Source organism: Cornus florida, unplaced genomic scaffold, assembly GCF_030987335.1.
Source record: "Cornus florida cultivar Cherokee Brave unplaced genomic scaffold, ASM3098733v1 CherokeeBrave_3.0.0_Hap2_Chr04, whole genome shotgun sequence".
In the NCBI taxonomy this organism is placed as follows: Eukaryota; Viridiplantae; Streptophyta; class Magnoliopsida; order Cornales; family Cornaceae; genus Cornus; species Cornus florida.
In genome coordinates, this window is record NW_026775574.1 from 1,741,078 (window position 1) to 1,758,736 (window position 17,659).

At 35.4% G+C, this 17,659-nt stretch overlaps 2 protein-coding genes across 4 annotated transcripts; one reads left to right on the plus strand and one right to left on the minus strand.

Annotated features, from left to right (window-relative positions):
• Nucleotides 1–152: 152 nt before the first annotated feature.
• LOC132302440 (purple acid phosphatase 8-like) lies at nucleotides 153–2,963 on the plus strand. Its single transcript, XM_059799308.1, has 7 exons — nucleotides 153–392; nucleotides 1,349–1,505; nucleotides 1,638–1,745; nucleotides 1,839–1,966; nucleotides 2,081–2,209; nucleotides 2,331–2,398; nucleotides 2,470–2,963. Exons 1-7 carry the CDS (start codon nucleotides 219–221, stop codon nucleotides 2,681–2,683), a joined length of 978 nt encoding a protein of 325 aa, XP_059655291.1. The 5' UTR covers nucleotides 153–218; the 3' UTR covers nucleotides 2,684–2,963.
• Nucleotides 2,722–11,124, minus strand: LOC132302439 (uncharacterized). 3 transcript variants are annotated; one of them, XM_059799306.1, is made up of 9 exons: nucleotides 10,960–11,123; nucleotides 10,677–10,803; nucleotides 10,488–10,563; nucleotides 10,163–10,235; nucleotides 8,589–8,684; nucleotides 8,178–8,228; nucleotides 6,552–6,938; nucleotides 5,079–5,426; nucleotides 2,722–4,811 (listed from the first exon to the last, which is right to left on the minus strand). In XM_059799306.1, exons 1-8 carry the CDS (start codon nucleotides 11,020–11,022, stop codon nucleotides 5,094–5,096), a joined length of 1,206 nt encoding a protein of 401 aa, XP_059655289.1. In that variant the 5' UTR covers nucleotides 11,023–11,123; the 3' UTR covers nucleotides 2,722–4,811; nucleotides 5,079–5,093. The 3 variants fall into 3 exon arrangements, with proteins under 3 accessions (XP_059655289.1, XP_059655290.1, XP_059655288.1); XM_059799307.1 differs by lacking the exon at nucleotides 2,722–4,811 and having other exon boundaries at nucleotides 4,862–5,426; nucleotides 10,955–11,124; XM_059799305.1 differs by lacking the exon at nucleotides 2,722–4,811 and having other exon boundaries at nucleotides 4,862–5,426; nucleotides 10,960–11,122.
• Nucleotides 11,125–17,659: the final 6,535 nt, after the last annotated feature.

Consider the following 17,659-nt stretch of genomic DNA (forward strand, 5'->3'; position numbering starts at 1 on the left):
GTTTGGTGCATCATATTGTCCATTTGCATATAATGGCGTAAACACACACGTCCATTAAGCTGATAGGCCAATTCCATTGAATGGTGGTGTGTGGGTCCCACATGCTGAATTATTGTACCCCTAAAAGCTTATATAAGAAGGACTTCACACACCCACTGTAAATTAATTCCATCCATTAGTTTCTCTCTAGATCTGTACCCCCACTCTCTCTCGTCAACATGTTTCTCTCTCTTGAACTCATCACTGCTACTCTCCTCTGCTTGGCTATCGCCGTCGCAGCTGAGCTTCCGCTCTTCCAACACCCGCCAAAACCCGATGGCTCGCTCAGCGTTTTGGTCGTCGGAGACTGGGGAAGAAAAGGAACTCACAACCAGTCAGAAGTTGCTCTTCAGGTCTATCCTTTTTATTTTTATTTTTTTATTTTTAATCACACACTTTCCATTTCTAAATATGCATTTCGCATATATATTTTCACATACTTTTTAATCACATACAGTTTATCTTAAAAAGCTAGTCTCGATGATTCTGATGATCTGGACGACTATATATATATATATATATATATTGTAACTTCAAGCGATGAATAAGTTTAATCTAGTGGAGTTACTTAACTTTGTTACCAATTAATGAGTGCACGTGGTATGGTTTTATTGGTTGTATTATTGTTGTTACTTTTTTGTCAATGTTATAATATGCGGTATAATTCCTAGTAGATTCCATATGCTCTTTTTGTGTGTGTCACAAGGACGAGTTTACGTGGTCTATTGCAATTTGTGGGCCATGTGGAACATAATGCCATTCCCAGTTAACCACTTTTTCTCATTACATCCCAAAGTGGTTGGTTAGTTTAAAAATTAATTAATTAATTAAACCAATTTTATATACATATATGTCCACCTTATACTAGTAATATTTGTATTCCCTTTGCTTGTCTCATTCAATTTAATTTCTTTAATTGTCTATAATTATCATGCCACGTGATCCATGACTCCGAACACATGGAAAAAGAAAAAGGCGAATCATGCACTCTTATTTTTTACATAACTTTATATTGTTGATTAGTGTCTCTTTTGTCTTGAGTTAACTCTTACCAAACTTATCTCGATCATATACATAAAAAATAATTAAGTGATGGATTATCTGAGTTAAGTCTCAACTCTTAATGGGTGTGAGGTTTAACTGGGAAGGTTTATATATATATATAGAAATATTTTATATTCATGCTTCTTCGATTGTTTTATTATTGATTAGGGACAATTTATTTGATCGATGCCAAATAATTTTTATGAATTTGAAAATCTTATTAATTAACCTTTGTTTATTTCAACATTTATTATTGAATTTGCAGATGGGGATAACCGGAGAGAAATTAGAAACAGATTTCATCATTTCCACGGGTGATAATTTTTACGACGATGGATTAATTGGGATAGATGATATTCAATTCGACGAGTCATTTACCAATATATATACAGCCCCTAGCTTACAGAAGCAATGGTACGCTGGTAATATTCTAATCCTTAAAATCAACAACATTAAGTAGACCCTGTTTGACATACAGTTGTGTTTCGATTTTGACAACAAAAACAAATTTGATGTTTAATTATTCAATTTTTATAAATGTTCTTGTTTTTCAGTTTTGGGCAACCATGACTACAGAGGTGATGTGTTGGCACAATTGAATCCCGTCCTTAACAAAAGGGATAGCAGATGGCTATGCCACAGATCTTTTATTGTGGATGCAGGTTAATATTTAACCCCTCTTTTAAACTCCTCACTAAACATGAATAAATAAATAAAATTACATTTATAATATAATTGTATTTTGTGTTTGGCAGAAATTGTACAATTCTTTTTCGTAGATACAACTCCGTTCTCTGACAAATACTTTGATACGCCCGAAGAGCATACCTATGACTGGAGAGGCGTGCTTCCCCGGGAGAATTACCTTTCAAATCTCTTGAAGGTATATATATATCTATATCTATATATATATATATATAACAATAACTAGAAGTAACATTATAAATACACACACATATATATATAATAAACTGTTTTGAACTTTGAATTGTGACAGGATTTGGATTCAGCATTGAAGGAGTCGAGTGCGAAATGGAAGATAGTGGTTGGGCACCATACAATTAGAAGCGGTGGATCCCATGGCAACACAGTGGAGCTCGTAGCAAGACTTCTACCAATACTTGAAGTACAAATAAAAAATTATACTTTTGCTGCATGAACAATAAAATTAATAATATAATATAAATATCTACAACTGATTTTTTACTAATTAATACCACTATCTGTTCATAATAATAATATTTCAGGCAAACAGCGTTGATTTCTACATAAACGGACACGACCATTGCTTGGAACACATCAGTAGTCATGACAGGTAAAATTATATATAAATAGTTAGATACATTTATATATATATATATACATGTTTAATTGTGGTGTGTGCAGTCCGCTTCAATTTTTCACTAGTGGTGGTGGGTCCAAGGCGTGGAAAAGAGAGTTTCACTGGGTGAACCCTAAGGACATGCACTTCTATTATGATGGACAAGGGTTTATGAATCTCCACATTACTTCCACCGATGCTGAATTCAAGTTCTACGACATTACTGGCAATCTTTTACACAAATGGAGCGCATCCAAGCCTCTATACTCTGCTATCTAAGACCAATGATACGACGACACTTGGATTGTGATACTGTGGGTTGATGGCATCCAAATAGCTAGCTAGCTAGCTAGGCTTGGGGAATATTATTATGTACTGTAATTTAAGTGTGATATATATTCTTACCTCCTCCTTTATGGGATATCTTAAGGAGGAATATTATTTACCTAATTAATTATTAATATGTTATTAAAAAAGATTAGATGATCTTTTAACATGTAAAAGCCCTTGTACTGCTGCGATGGATTAAATACTAGCATGGCATGTGTTTTGGCTTTAATTATATTGTTAAAAAATATGAAGAAATTGATTAATTAATTTATTATTTTTTTTAACCCTGGCAACAAGGAAAAGAGTACAACAACAAACAAATCATGAAGCAAGAGATTAAACTTAAAGAACGGGTTCCAGATTTGTTGAGAAACAAACACCAGCAAAAACCACCAAGGAAGGAAAGCAGTAACGGGAGAGACCCACAGGTTAGGCCATCGTTAAGACAATTGTTGCAAGGATGCATCTACAAACGTTAAGACAATTGTTGCAAGGATGCATCTACAAAGCGCCGCCAACGACGGAGAAGAAACCCCCCAAACCACGCACAAGAGGCAGGGATAACAAAACCCACAAAGAGGCATGAATCACAAAGACCACACAGAGGCGGGGACCACAAAACTCAGAAAATAAAAAAGATCTACCTTGTCAAGCCAGAAACAAGCCTAACAGGAACATATTTAACAAAACAACAACGAAAAACATCGTAAAAAATCCACCCACCGAGCGACTATCTACAACATGCCGAGTTTATTAGATGGTGGGAGGCGGGGATCGGTACCTCACCACCTCCATGGGAGGAGGGGGGGAGCAGAACAAAGGGAAAGAACGAAGGGGGCAGCTGGGTTTGGATTTAACGCGTTGAAAAATAGATGTAGTGGGTTGAAAGTGTGTGGACTCTGATTAATTAATTATTCAACACCTAATTAACTTGGTGCTATTGAATCAAATTAAGGTTGGGGGAGGAATTGATACCTTTGTCTAGTAGGATACTTGTGCATCAATTTGTTTATATCAGTGTCATTATATATATATATATATATGGTACTTATTCTTATGCATATCTCCATCAAATTGCCTGCCCTAGATCATATATATGCACTACATAAGCCGAAGCTGTTGTATCAGTTTAACAGAGTTCTGAAACAAGTTTGTGTTAGTGGTCCAACAAAAGCTGATATATATATATATATTGATTTTGGATTATTGTCCAGCAAAAACAAAGCATAATTCCATGTAGATTCCAGATGCTCTGTTTATGAAGGAAATGACATATTTATTGGTGGGGCCTAGGGAAGCTAGCTAAAGAAGAACAAGAACAATAAATTTTTAATGGTCCCGGGACCATTCCCGATCCATGCTTAAAATTTATTCAGTTTTTGTTTTTTATATGGGAATTGATCAAGACTGTGGTTCTGTTTTTTATTTACGGCGGTAATTGATGCTGGAATATGTAATAATTTCTCAGCGAGAGTATGTATGCATGTGGAACATGGATCATCATATTATATATGGTCTTGTATCTACCTATATAAGTGAGTAAAAGACAAATACAGAGTATTACTTTTTATGTCCCTTGAGACCCGAATATATATATATATATATATATATATCAAGATTAACCTGTTTATTCTACCTGGAATACAAGTCTGGAGTGTTTTTCCTCATAAAATAATCAAAAAAGCAAGTTAATTTTTCTAAATGACACAGACGAGCTATATATCACCAAAAAGAAATGAGACAAAGAAATCACCGTTTTGAATGTGAGTCAAAAAAAAAAAAAAAAAAACTAATTTAAAAAATAAAGAGAAAGTAAAGGTTCTTTGGACCTTTACATAGTAATTTGATTTTTTTTTTGAGTAACGATAGGGAACCGAAAAGGAACCCCCAAATTAACATTGAATTTGACGTGGTTAGCTATACTTATCACGCGTTAAACAATTATTTTTTGGAAGTTGTGTAAGTTGTGTAAGTAGATGAGATAGACAAAAACACGTCAGATTCGGGACTTACTCTGAGAAATCATTCGGTGACCCTATCATTTTTCTTTTTCTTTTTTCCCAAGTGAGAGGACCATCTGAGTGAAAAGTGAAAACACAAGATAAAAGTCTATAAAAACAGCTAAAATAAGAAAAACCAAAAAAATTAGTGTTACATAAATTAAAATATAATACATCAAAAGATTATAATCAAGAAAGGAGAAGAGAGTGTGTGTTAGTTGCTAACCATGAGAACCCATGGCTGCACAATTGAATTTGAGAGAGATTGCAAGATGTCCCTATTACTCACTTTCTCAATGCACTAATAAGTCAATGTTGAAGACCAAAATGGAGTGCATGTGTACCTTTAAGTTCCTTGCTCAAGACCCCTCCGACGGAACACAGAATATAGATTGATGTGATCTCCAGTATGATAAGCTTGCGACCAATTCTTTGTGTAACTTAGTAGTATAAGCTTCCCATGCAGTAACTGCAGCAGAGAAACTGGCCCAATCAAAGGAATGTTGGCGATGCATGTCATCCGTCATGGGGCTGAAAATCGTCTCTGCCAGTTGTTTATCCTTCAAAAACGTAAGTCTCAGACTGTTAATTTTCTCCCGCTGTGATTCAGATAGTTGCACCACATTTCTTCTTTTCCTTCCCTTCTCGGATTTCTGCAAGTCAGAGGCCTTCCAACAGTAAAATTGCACCACCTGTTTTAGTGCAAAAAAACTAGCATGAGCAATGAAATGATGAAATTCTAGTGCAGGACAAAACTATAAGAAAACTCTTAGGTTAGGATTCACAGTTTATCAATAAAGACATTTTGAGTTTGAAAATCTTATATGCTTCACTGACATATTACTAGATTGAGGGTAACTGTGATCATTTTAACATCGGGGTCATCATGAAATCCTAAAATTAAGAATGACACTGGACAATAAACAGATAAATGAATAGGCAATCAAAAGCCCTCCATTATTCTTAATCTCCGCCTAATGGAGTGTTGCCCAGGTAACTACTAAACAGGCCTACAAAAACACAGAATATCTTTCCGAATATTTTGATTTGCAGAATCACGTTGTCAATGAAATCAAATTTCTTTCATATGGAACTTGTTAAATTTCTAGGGAAGGCTATATAGGTCCATACCACATATATGGCACCCATGGTTAGTCCAGCCATCCATGGCGATCCTCTAGATTAGCTACTAACATTTCTCAAGTTCAGATCATTGCCTGGTGAAGTGAATGAAAGCAACGGGAAATATTAGGAAAAGTATCCATCACATTCACTACAATGAACTGGAGGGACAAAAGGTGAACATGAGAAGAGGGAGAGGCAACAATGTGAACATCATTGTACAGCTATCTCTGAAACCTTGAGTATATATATAATTAGTTTAAAATTCATAAGGTTGGATGGTAGTGGTCATGGAACCCCGGGCAATTATGCTTAATACAGATCCAGACCACATATAACAGGAAATCCGCTGGAAATGCCGCTAACAATTCTCAAGTTCTATTGTTGCCCATTCTACACATTGAGCAATGAGCCTTCGAATATTATGCATTAGATCTGCTACAATGAACTGGAAGGAAAAAAAAAAAAAGAGCACGTATAAGAGAGAGGAAGAGAGGAAACTATGACAACATCATTCATGGCCCTCTCTACGAAGCTAAGGATAATATTAGGTTCAAATTGCTGAGAATAAGGTTAGACAGTATAATTCATGGACCCCTTTGCCGTCATTCTTTTCAAGTTGAGATGAAGTAAGCTCATTTTTTATTTAGCTTATAAAAATCAACACAAAGGTGAAGGTGCAGTGCAAAGAATACCTGAAGGACGTGCAATATATTGATAAATTCCTCATCAAACAATTCATCTTCCCTTGTTAATTGCAATGGTTCCATCAATATTTCTGAGGAGTCATGAGATGAATCTAATGCTGAGAAACAACTCTTATCTTCAGAAGAATAAATATCATATCCAAGGCTATGTAATCTTGCAAAGCGTATGTCAAATCCTGACTGGTAACTTGATTCTTGGTTGGTAGGAAACCAGTACATATTACTTGGCGCTGACAATGGTAGGTGTGGATGAGGACTGTTTTCTGAATTATGTAATTGGCTTTGGGAGAGAAAGGAAATAAGTTTAGCATCCTCATCATGGGATCCATCACGGCTGAACCATAAAGTTAGTGTGAGTCTTTCTCCACCAGTGATCTGCCGAAAACAAATACGAAGAATTGAAAACAAATATGAAGAATTAAGAAGTAGTAAAACATTCCACTTGCAAAAAATAGTACACAAACAAGACTACCATTTGTGTACGAATTAGAAATGGAATCAACAAAAGTTCACAACTACAATGCAATAATGCACTTTCTGCTAGGTAGCATCAAAGTTAACATGTCTTACTAAATGAAAAGTTTCTTGGACTCTCCTCAACAAGCACGGTTTAAAACTTTTGGTATAATGTTCACTTGATAGTTAAAGACAGCATGATTTATAAAGTTATGAAACCCTTACTTTTTCCTTTCTTTGTCCAAATGGGAATCTATTTGCAGAAACAAGAACTTTGTTTGTGAGAAATTTCTTCATCACGCACTTTCTGTAACAACATTTCATGTTATAACACATTTTTAGTGGTTTCTAGGTCATGAATTTGGGCCAAAACCACTGGTCTGGACTCTAGGGCGGAAGAGTGCAAAGGAAGCATGTCGCCAATAACCAAAGTAGATTTGCAGTAATGAAGCCAATTCTATGATGATTTCAAGACAGCTATAGATTATCGAAATAAAATGAAATTTCGCAAGACTGGGGGATGGGATTTTTGCTCTTATAGAACATGTACAAGTTATGGTATCCAAGGGAAATTCTTAGTTTACGTTCCGAAATAATATGACGTAGCTAAGATCTTTTGAGAACTAGTTCAACTTCTATAATTTGTAGTTATCTTGAATTATTTATTTGATTTACCACCAAATTCTTGGCTTGGGTGGTATGCCCCTAAAGAGGAGGTTGTGGGTTCAAGGCTTCAAGTCCTAGTGGGGGCATGTGTGTGTGGGCACACTTACCTATTTAAAAAATATATATATATATATATATATTTGATTCATTTCACACACCAAACTGCAATTCCACTATCCCGCAAGCTAAAAGTTTTGTCCAAGCTGCAACTCTCTTAATTCGCAGTACACGGAACCCCAAAAATCTCAATTTATACAATCAATCATGTCATTTAACTATTAATAGCTTGTGTGTTGTACATTACATGCAATAGTGTCAGTGTTTTATGCAAGCAATTCCATTGACTTAATGAAGAAATGGATTGCATGATCAGTAAAAACTGCAGAAGTAAAATGAATGATTGATAGAACGATACCCAATTTCCACATCCCTCAAATAAAAACAACATAAAAATTTAAAAAAATTAAAGAAAAAAAAATATGTGTGAGCTACCTCATCAACAGAGTGAATATTTCTGCTGTCAGCTGTGTACATCAGAGCATCCTACAAGATACAATAAGAGATGAGAATTAATATAGTAATCCCTGAAACAGTATAATCAAAGAAATAAGCCACGTCTCATCTTCCCTTTGAAACTTTAGTTGTTAGGCATTACCAACCCATTCAAAGCAGTAATATAATTTATTCTTCATTTTTCTGCAAATAGAAAAGACGCCTGAAGTTCTTATAAAGTTGTATCAAAATCTATAACTGATGCATTCAGATCTAAGAATGTTTTAAATAATAGAATCAAGATCTAAGAATGTTCCATTTCTAATGCATGTATATAAATTTAAGAAAACATTCAAATCAAAAAAATTAAAGGACTCATGTACTGGAAAGGTATTATATGGTTCCACTTACACCAGCCATGGGCACAATAGTTGTAGGTTCCCAATCCTGGAAGTGAAAAAGCCCTCCTTTGAAATCCTCACCATAACTATTCAAATAACAAACTGCCTTTAACTCAGAGAAACAAGAAATCTGTCAGAAATAACTTAGCTTACATAAAAGTTTTACTGCATTTAGCAACTAGATCATTATTGAAACCATTTTGGACAATAATTACAATGTAGTAGCCCACACCAACTGCAGTGCAATAAAAATATTTCATACTTTTTGACCATCATTAACAGGCGGACAGGAAGGGCAGACAAATGCAAGTGAATATATGTGAACTGAAGAATCAAAGTTCCAATACTATGTCAGACAATCAGATTCCTTAAAAGCTTAAACTATTAAGGAATGACCCAGATAGGAATCCAGGCAAACTTACAGAATTAGGGAAAAAATGCAAACAGTGAGAGCTGTACTCAGGACCCTTCACAATTAAACCTCTGATCTCATGTTAAATAGCCTTATATCCTAAAAGCTGAAGTGATTAACATATACAAAGCTCTACATAACTTATCACATGATGCACCAATGTTTTTAAAACCAATAAAAAAATCCAGAGGCTTTTCCTGATGTACATATGAATAAGGTCTTATAAGATGATGTGCCGCAACCCCATCCTCTGCCTTGATTAGTACATGTTCAACTTACTCGTGTAAGCAACCTAACGCATCCATAGTATGTAACCTGTCGTAATTCTATCAATTCGATCTTACGTGCTAATCCACTTTATTTGTGTTATACCGGCTAACAGTAAGAAATTACAATCGTACAGACTACCCTTTCATCAAACACTACTAACCAAACAGCTTTAAGCACCACCAAACTCCACCAGTCAAGCAGTTTTTAACACACTATCACCTCTCCATATATGATATGGATCTAATATAGCTCTCCATCCACATGTTTCTCTCCTGCAAGATGGACATAGGACACTATGGCCTTACCATGATGCCATGAAGTTGTACCAATGCAAATGTTTCTTTTCAAATGGTTAAGATTCTATTTTCAAATCTTCATCTGCATCACTTGTTCTTGTTTTAATGATTTATACAATAAAAAAACTGATGTTGTTCAGTACATTCAGCAAACCTAGAGAGCTATTCGAGTTACCATCGAGAACGTGTTTATTATAATAAATCTAATCATTTTCACTTCTTGTTGAACCACATCTTATTATGTGTGATTCTAGTTTTGAAAAATAAGGAACAACTCAAGTTACCATGTTCTGTCAGATAAGATAAAAATGAAACAGCTCCACTTCATTCATGACATAAGTTGGCCAATTTACTACCGCCTTATTTTTCAGTAGATATGTACTTCTCTTATCTTGGTCATGAAAGATCACATTTCAGATCTATCTCATCAATGAAGAGTGTGATGCTGATGAGCTCTCTACATGCATTATTTGCAAATGCATCAAGTGTTCCAATTGACATAGTAGTAAGGAAAGATTAAAATAGATGGACAAAAACTAAGAATTGCAACCAAACAAAAAAAAAAAAAGGATGTTAGTGACATGAAGTAGTATATTGAATACACACCGCAAAGTCGCGTTGTTTGAGATAAGGTCTGTTATCATCACTATGCCATCCAATGCTTGCTCCTCTAGTCCAGCTGAGTTATAATATAATATAATGCAACATCAGTTATATAACTGCTAACAGAGTGACAACTCAAGTGGATAATCTCAATCTATGAGAAGATTAAAAATAGTTGCTATTATTATTATTAGAAATGTAGTGAAGATCCAACGACAATGACAACAAAGTGAGAAATCAAGTGAATACTCTCAAGGTGTGAAATAGAGAAATAATTGCACCGCAACATTGCAATGCTAGCGTAAATGGAAGAAGAAACCATTCTAACCTGATCAAGCCGGTGAATTCAACAAAGAGCTCGAATTCACAGCCAAAGAACTCCTCCATTTTGTCTTTGAGTCTCTCTGTAATTGGCATAGACAGAATATAATAATATTCAAAATTCAATTTTTTTTTCCCTTTTGTTTTCTGAGGAAGCAAACAGGAGATGATAATAGAGGAATTGAGAAATGAATACCTCTAATGGGTACGAACGGTATAATGAAGTGGGCAGAGTTAGTTGCGATGAGATGAGAGAGCGTTGTAGAGAAGACGTTTGGTCTGTAACCCACGGTGCCGCAGCTCTTGTGTATAAACTCCAGTTCCTATTATCATCAATCCATTCATCATTCATCCATCCACCCAAAACAACAACAATCATCAAAACAACCATACATAATATATATATATATATATATATATATATATATATATATCCGTATAGAATTCAAATCAACAAATGATAACCTTACTTACTTTACCTTACAGAGATCTATAGAGAGAAAATTATGAATTATGAGACGCGGATGCTCCGGATTTGCCATTCAAATCTTAGCTTAGGTTATCCCACCACTCAATTAGCATTCACTTCTGCTTCTTCCTAGTTCTCCCTCTCCCTTTTTGTTCCTCCAGTTCCAGTTGTATTTATTTTAAACCCTATGCGACGGTTTGGTCCGACCCGCATTAATAAGGGTTAAAACACCCTAAAGTATGTTTAGGTCTGTTTGGAAGGAGGTATGATATTGTTATGATATTGATTTTGGTGTTTTAGTTTTGATTTTTGGACAATATCATGTTTGGAGTGGACTGATGTGATATTAAATAGTGTCATAACAGATATGAAATTTGGACCAAAATCCATATCCCCAATTTGGTGATATTGGGTGATGTGGCACTGTAGTGATGGTATCAGCCCAAAACAAAAACATATCAACCCTCGTTTTTTACTATAGCGGTGATATCAAGTATATAATACCACATATCAGAAACGAGCCATTTTTCAGCCTCACTTTCTCTCTCTTCGCGCAGCTCCTTGGGGGCGATTTTAGTGGCGATCCAAGTGTAGGTAACTCCATACACAACCTCTTCCACCACCGCTCTGGCAGAGCTCTTCCAACAGCTACCTCCTTCCATTTTCGCCTATCATTTCTCTGTCTTTTCGCAGGTCGGTTGAGGCGATTTCATTTGTGCCTCTCATTTCTATCAATTCTCGCAGATCGGGGTTGGTAGACCACAGATCAATCTTTTTTGTCTGCAAATCTTTCAAAAACAAAGACCAATTTCATCTCGAGCTCGGCTTTCCTATCGTTTTGCTCTATTCTCTGAAACCCTAGCTTGGTGGTGAGCAAATCGAAGGTATTTCTTTAATTTTACATAATTACTAGTAGATGATTTTTGCCCCCATCAATTTTCTGAATTGTTTTTTGCCTTTAAGGTGCATATCACACCCCTAACGTGCAAAAAAACACCCCAAAATTTTAATTTGGTGCAAATAGGCACTCTAACAAATTTAAACTCTAAATTGACTAAATTACTAATCATCTTATAAAATATATAAAAATAAATAATTTTGTAAAATGATCAAAAAAAATACTATTGGAGGACGACTATCACGTGCAAAAAAACACCTCTAAAGTTTTAATTTGGTGCAAATATGTTCCTCTAACAAATTTAAACCCTAAGCTGACTAAATTACCCTTACTAAACCATTTTATAAAATATATAAAAATAAATAATTTTGTAAAATGACCGAAAATGATACTATTTTAGGACACCGGTAATGTACAAGTAAAGATAAAGATAGAAATTAAAAAATGAAAATAAAGTACAAACTTAAAAATAATAATAAAAAAAAAACAAATATGCTCCAAACTCCGAAAACGAGTTTACACTGATATTGGGATTTTTTTTCCTTTTTTATTTTTATTTTTATGTTGAACAGATGAAGAGCAAGTCACACCTAACTTATGCAGTGTATATAGAAGGAGACTCGTATCAATATTGAAGCGTTGGAAGTTTCAAAACCCAACAATGTCGCTCCGGTCACAGAATCATCTTCTCTAATCTCTGTAAATGAGAGTTCAATGCCTGGAGCTAAAATGAAAAATTGGAAACGATTGGCTTAAGGGGTGGGTTCACCAAAAAAAGCAGGAATTTCTCCTGTGGGTAAGAGAAAAGTTGTGGAAGATCCATCTAATGTTCAACTAGCTAAGAAGCACGAGGAGAACAATGAGGTTAATGATTCTATTATAGACTGTTCCACGCAACAAGAAATTTTTTTCGTCGAACAATCAACATCGATTCGATCATCTCTGGAAAAGGTGGAGGAAGCCAGCCTTAAGTGGCCTAAACCCCCACAATGAATGTGCTGGTGTGGAATTGTTAAGGTGTGGAGAACCCCCAAACAATTTTCCAGTTGAGAAGGCTACTTAACCTTCATTCTCCACCTATAATATGTTTATTGGAAACAAAAGATTCTAAAAATAAGATGATGAAGGTGAAACGAGTTTTGAAATCTGTAACACCCCTCATTTGCCTCGCATAAGTTGATTAGGCTTATACATGAAAAATGAGAGATATCAAAAACAATTGGTAATATACAAGCATGGAATACAAAATGATAATAATAGAAGAACTTAGACAGGAAAGGAAAACTAAATACTAAAACATCAATCCATCCTTTATTAAATACAATACTCCTTTATACAACTTAGAAATCCTATGTCAAGGATCCCTAAATATAAACCTGAAAGTTCAACGTCGGAAGTAAATAAAACTGAAATCAAAATAATACATAAAACTTCTACCCTGAACAAGATCGTAAGAGTAGATGAGTTCGGATGGTGGTCCCACACTGCTAAGCCTCAACCTTGAAACGGGTACTGATAGGGTCCTGAAATAACAACAATGGTGGATCAAACCCACGAGCAAGTCCTCTCTACTATGACCCAAATTAGAGAATCAAATAAATTAATCAGTATTATTCGGAAGTATACTCTAGTTGTATACACCCTAATGAAACTACCCAATGTATAATAAGACCTCAACCAAAATAGACGGTGATCACTTAGACTCACACGAGGTGGTTAAGTGTCTCATTTCCCTACCTGGGAAATCAGCTATTAATACATGGTGCACAGTACTGACAACACAGACTATAAGTCCTACACAGTGGTAACACATCTCAAGGTACTAATGAATATACTGAGCATATCACTTAGGCAACACATGCCAATAATATTAAACCACATACCCCGACAGTCACACATCTGTCTATGGCAACAAATGCATAAGGTATAAATGAGTCTAAACTTGTTAGTCAGCTCACATGGTTCTATATGGCAACACATCCATATAATATAAATGCGACTTAATTTATTAAGCAGTCCACTTACCACCTGAAATACACACAGCATAATAATAATGATTTATACATCATTAACAATTTAAATAATCTCATAATGTATAATGGACAATTTATATGATTAAAATCAGGAAATCATTTAATTTAACATTAATGATTAATACCGTTTAATAAAATAATAACACAATTAATACTTAACAAGGTCATTACATTATTTACATCTGCTTAATAGCAATCCATACTGGAACTAATACAATTAATATTTAGAAATATTAATCGGACATAATAATAATTAACGGGTAATAAAATAATAATTTAATATCCTGTTAAACCCGTAAATACCAACCCTAGGCCCAAAAATGCAAGTTGAAGGTTCTGGAAATTACAAAACAGTCCCTAGGGGTATTCTGGACTTTTCCAGCAACTGTAGAGGTCCCATACGCGCCCTCACACGTCTCCCTAAGTCCCCACACGCGTTGCCACTATTTCTCACACGTGCACGCGCTTACAAGCGCCTCCACGCGCGTCTGGAATCAGCCACGCGCGCGCATTAATTCCCTACTGACACGGCTAGTGCTGATTGGTCAGTTGCACTGCGTCTCTGTGGGCGCGCTACACCGGATTGATCTATAGATCATAAGCTAATCTAACGGTTGCTGATGCACGCGCATAGTAACCCTTGTGCGCCGCATCACATGGGATTACTCCGGTCACCTTCCTCACTGCTGGTGGCTGGAAACCTCGCCAGAAATTACCGAAAAATCCCAGAAAATTCTATAAAAATCCCTAAGGCCTTAAATAATTATTCCTAAGCTTTAATTAACTACATAGGCCAATAAATAAATTATCTAACACCCTAAATAATTAATATCACATTAATTTAATAAACTAAAATTTAATTTATCATTGTCCTAGCATGGTTTCTAACCTCAAAAATAGCCGAATAAATTCAATGAATGATTTATGGATTCAAAGGGGAAAAGTAGATAGTAACTTGCCTTAAGGATTTGAAACAAATCCGCTGGCTGCGCGTAGTTGGGTTAAATTCCCTTTCACCGGTCTAAGGCTACTTCTCTCACCTTTCTTCTCTTTCTCTCTTCTAATATAACTCTCTACTATTTTAATTTTTCTCTTCTATTGACATGAGTGGTCTTCAAATTGTAAGCTAGACTAATATATATACTAACTTATATAATATATATAATACAAATATCTAACTTTCCTACCTAATCTTTTTTATAATAACTATCAAAACATTTCTAACTACTCTAATTGAATGAAAAAAATCTAAGTCAAGCTATCTGACATAACAGTTTTAATGCAATCCTATCTTTCAACCTAATAGCTAATTGAAGCCTTGACATTGTTTTTTTTTTTTTTTTTTCCTTGCGTAATAACATACTATAATACAAATGTACTACTCTAATTAACTAATATTAATTAATATAAAACATAACCAATAAAATATATAAACTAACATTATAATACAAAGAACATACAAATAATAATACATGTACAAATAAATTAAATTAAATCAATAATTTAGCATACACAATTAATGGGTGAATAAAGCTATACATTAAATTATTAACCCAATATAGAATTAATTTAAATAAACTCTTTAAAAATACGGGGTATTACAAAATCTTAATGAAATGTTTGTTGTTCCATCCACAGGAAGGTCGGGTGGAATCACCCTTTTTTCTTTTCAAATGAGTAGGAAATCAACATAATTGACTTCGCCGAGTTCCAAATCACATGCAAAGTCATTGGAGCTTGTGGTGAGTCCCCATGGATTTTCACAGGGGTTTATGCCTCGTGTTCGAATGGAGAAAGAGCATCTCAATGGAATTATATTTATAGTTTGAAATTTCAGTTGGGTCCAAGTTGGTTGATAGCATGAGATTTTAATTCAATGGTTTATGCTGATGAGCAATATGGAGGTTTACGAAAAAAGAACTGGATGCTAATTAAAGAATTTTAGAGAGTTAATTGAAGACTATAAACTCCACGACTTTGGGTATAAGTGATACCCATATTGTGATGTTTCCGATTTTCTGCATTTTTCATTTTTCCGGAATTTTGTCGCCGCAAGGGCATTTTCGTCATTTCACATTTTAAGTGCCGGATATCGTGGGATGTGCCGAGTGTGACGGTGAGTTGTTTGGGACATTTCTTTCAGTCCTGGACTCTTTGAAATGTAGGCGTGACCATTTTTGCATTTTTTCGTCTTTCGGGTCGGATGGTTCTGTATGGGACCCACTACCGGTATTGTTGTGCACGGGAATTTTGGTTGGGTCCATTTGCATTTCACACGTTTTATTTTATGTGTTTTAAGTGGCATTTTTATGGTGGTGCATATATATATATTTGTGTGGTGTAGAAATTAAACAAAAAAAAGAAAAAGAAAAAAAGAAGAAGAGAAAAGTAAAAAATGTTGGTGATGGGACCCACCACTCATATTTTTAGTGGTCCAGAGACCACACATGGCCTCACTTTCTCTCTCCCCGCTAGTCCCTATCTCACTCTCTTGTTCATCACATTTTCTTTTTCATTTTTGCATCAGACTTTGAATCTTGATTTCATCTTCAATGCTTGGAGTTTTTGGAAGCCATTTGCAGCAAATCGAAGCCCACGACAAGGCCTTTGAATTCATACCAACAATTTCAGCTTTGAGTCTCCTTAGGGATTTCGAAATTGGAGACCCATTTTAAGGGTTTTGCATCAATTTGAGGTAGGGGTTCTTAATACCGCACTATACTTAACATTTTTTTCAGGTCATGGCAAAGAGTTGGCAGATGACAATCCACTACAAAATTGACGGTGTATTTGAAGTCCTTCATGTTGCTATTTTGTACTTAGGCCATTCTTTTGTATATCTATTGTTTTGGAAATGTAACTAAGTTATCAGTTATAGCCTTGTAACTTAAATGATGAATTTTATCCCTTATTTGGTGTAAATGAAACTAATGTAATCATTGTGAATATCTCCATGTAATTGTAACAAGTGATGTTGTAAGATGATTATATAATGGCACATTAGTTCATGATCGTTGAATGTTTTATAATTGATGGTTTAGTTCAGGTCCAGATCATTTTAAAGTCCCCATTTCAGTTTCTCTTCAATTCCACAAGTGCAGCTTCTCAGTATCAGGTTCCAGGCTCTTCAGAGCCATTTCGGTCGACCGAAATGGTGTATCGATCGACCGATTCTCCTCCATGCTCTCGGGATCTCCTGTTTCAGTGGATCAAAATAGGGTTCGGTGGACCGAACCATTCACATGCTCTCAGGATCTCTTGTTTCGGTCGACCGGTTTGGAGGGGTTTGCTTCGGCAGATCGAAGCTCCACTTCGGTCGACCGAAGTGAATCTGTTTGGTCCAATCTGCTCTTCTCGTCAATGTATCCTTCTCTCGAACTTTGGGAATTTGTTTTGAACCTCGTGAAAACCTAATGACCATCCTAAAGGTGATGTCATGACACTAGAAATGTCGAGTTTGACGTAGGTGACCTCGGGTTCAAGTAAGGACCTGGCTAACGGTTCGGACCTTCGGGTTCGGGTCGTTACACATATACCTGGCGAAACAACAGAGAACAAATTCGTTTTACCATGGCAAGGCTTGATCGAGCTATATGTACATAAAGTTGGCTTTCTAAATTCTTAAATAGCTCTGTAACCATACTTCTGTAACCCATACTCTGTCTTGGGGTCTGATCAATGTGTTATACTGGTATGTCTAAATGAACCCCTGTCCAAAATCACAAAACAATGGCATTTCGATGCAAGATGGGTTAAGTTCGAAGACTACAATCGAATTG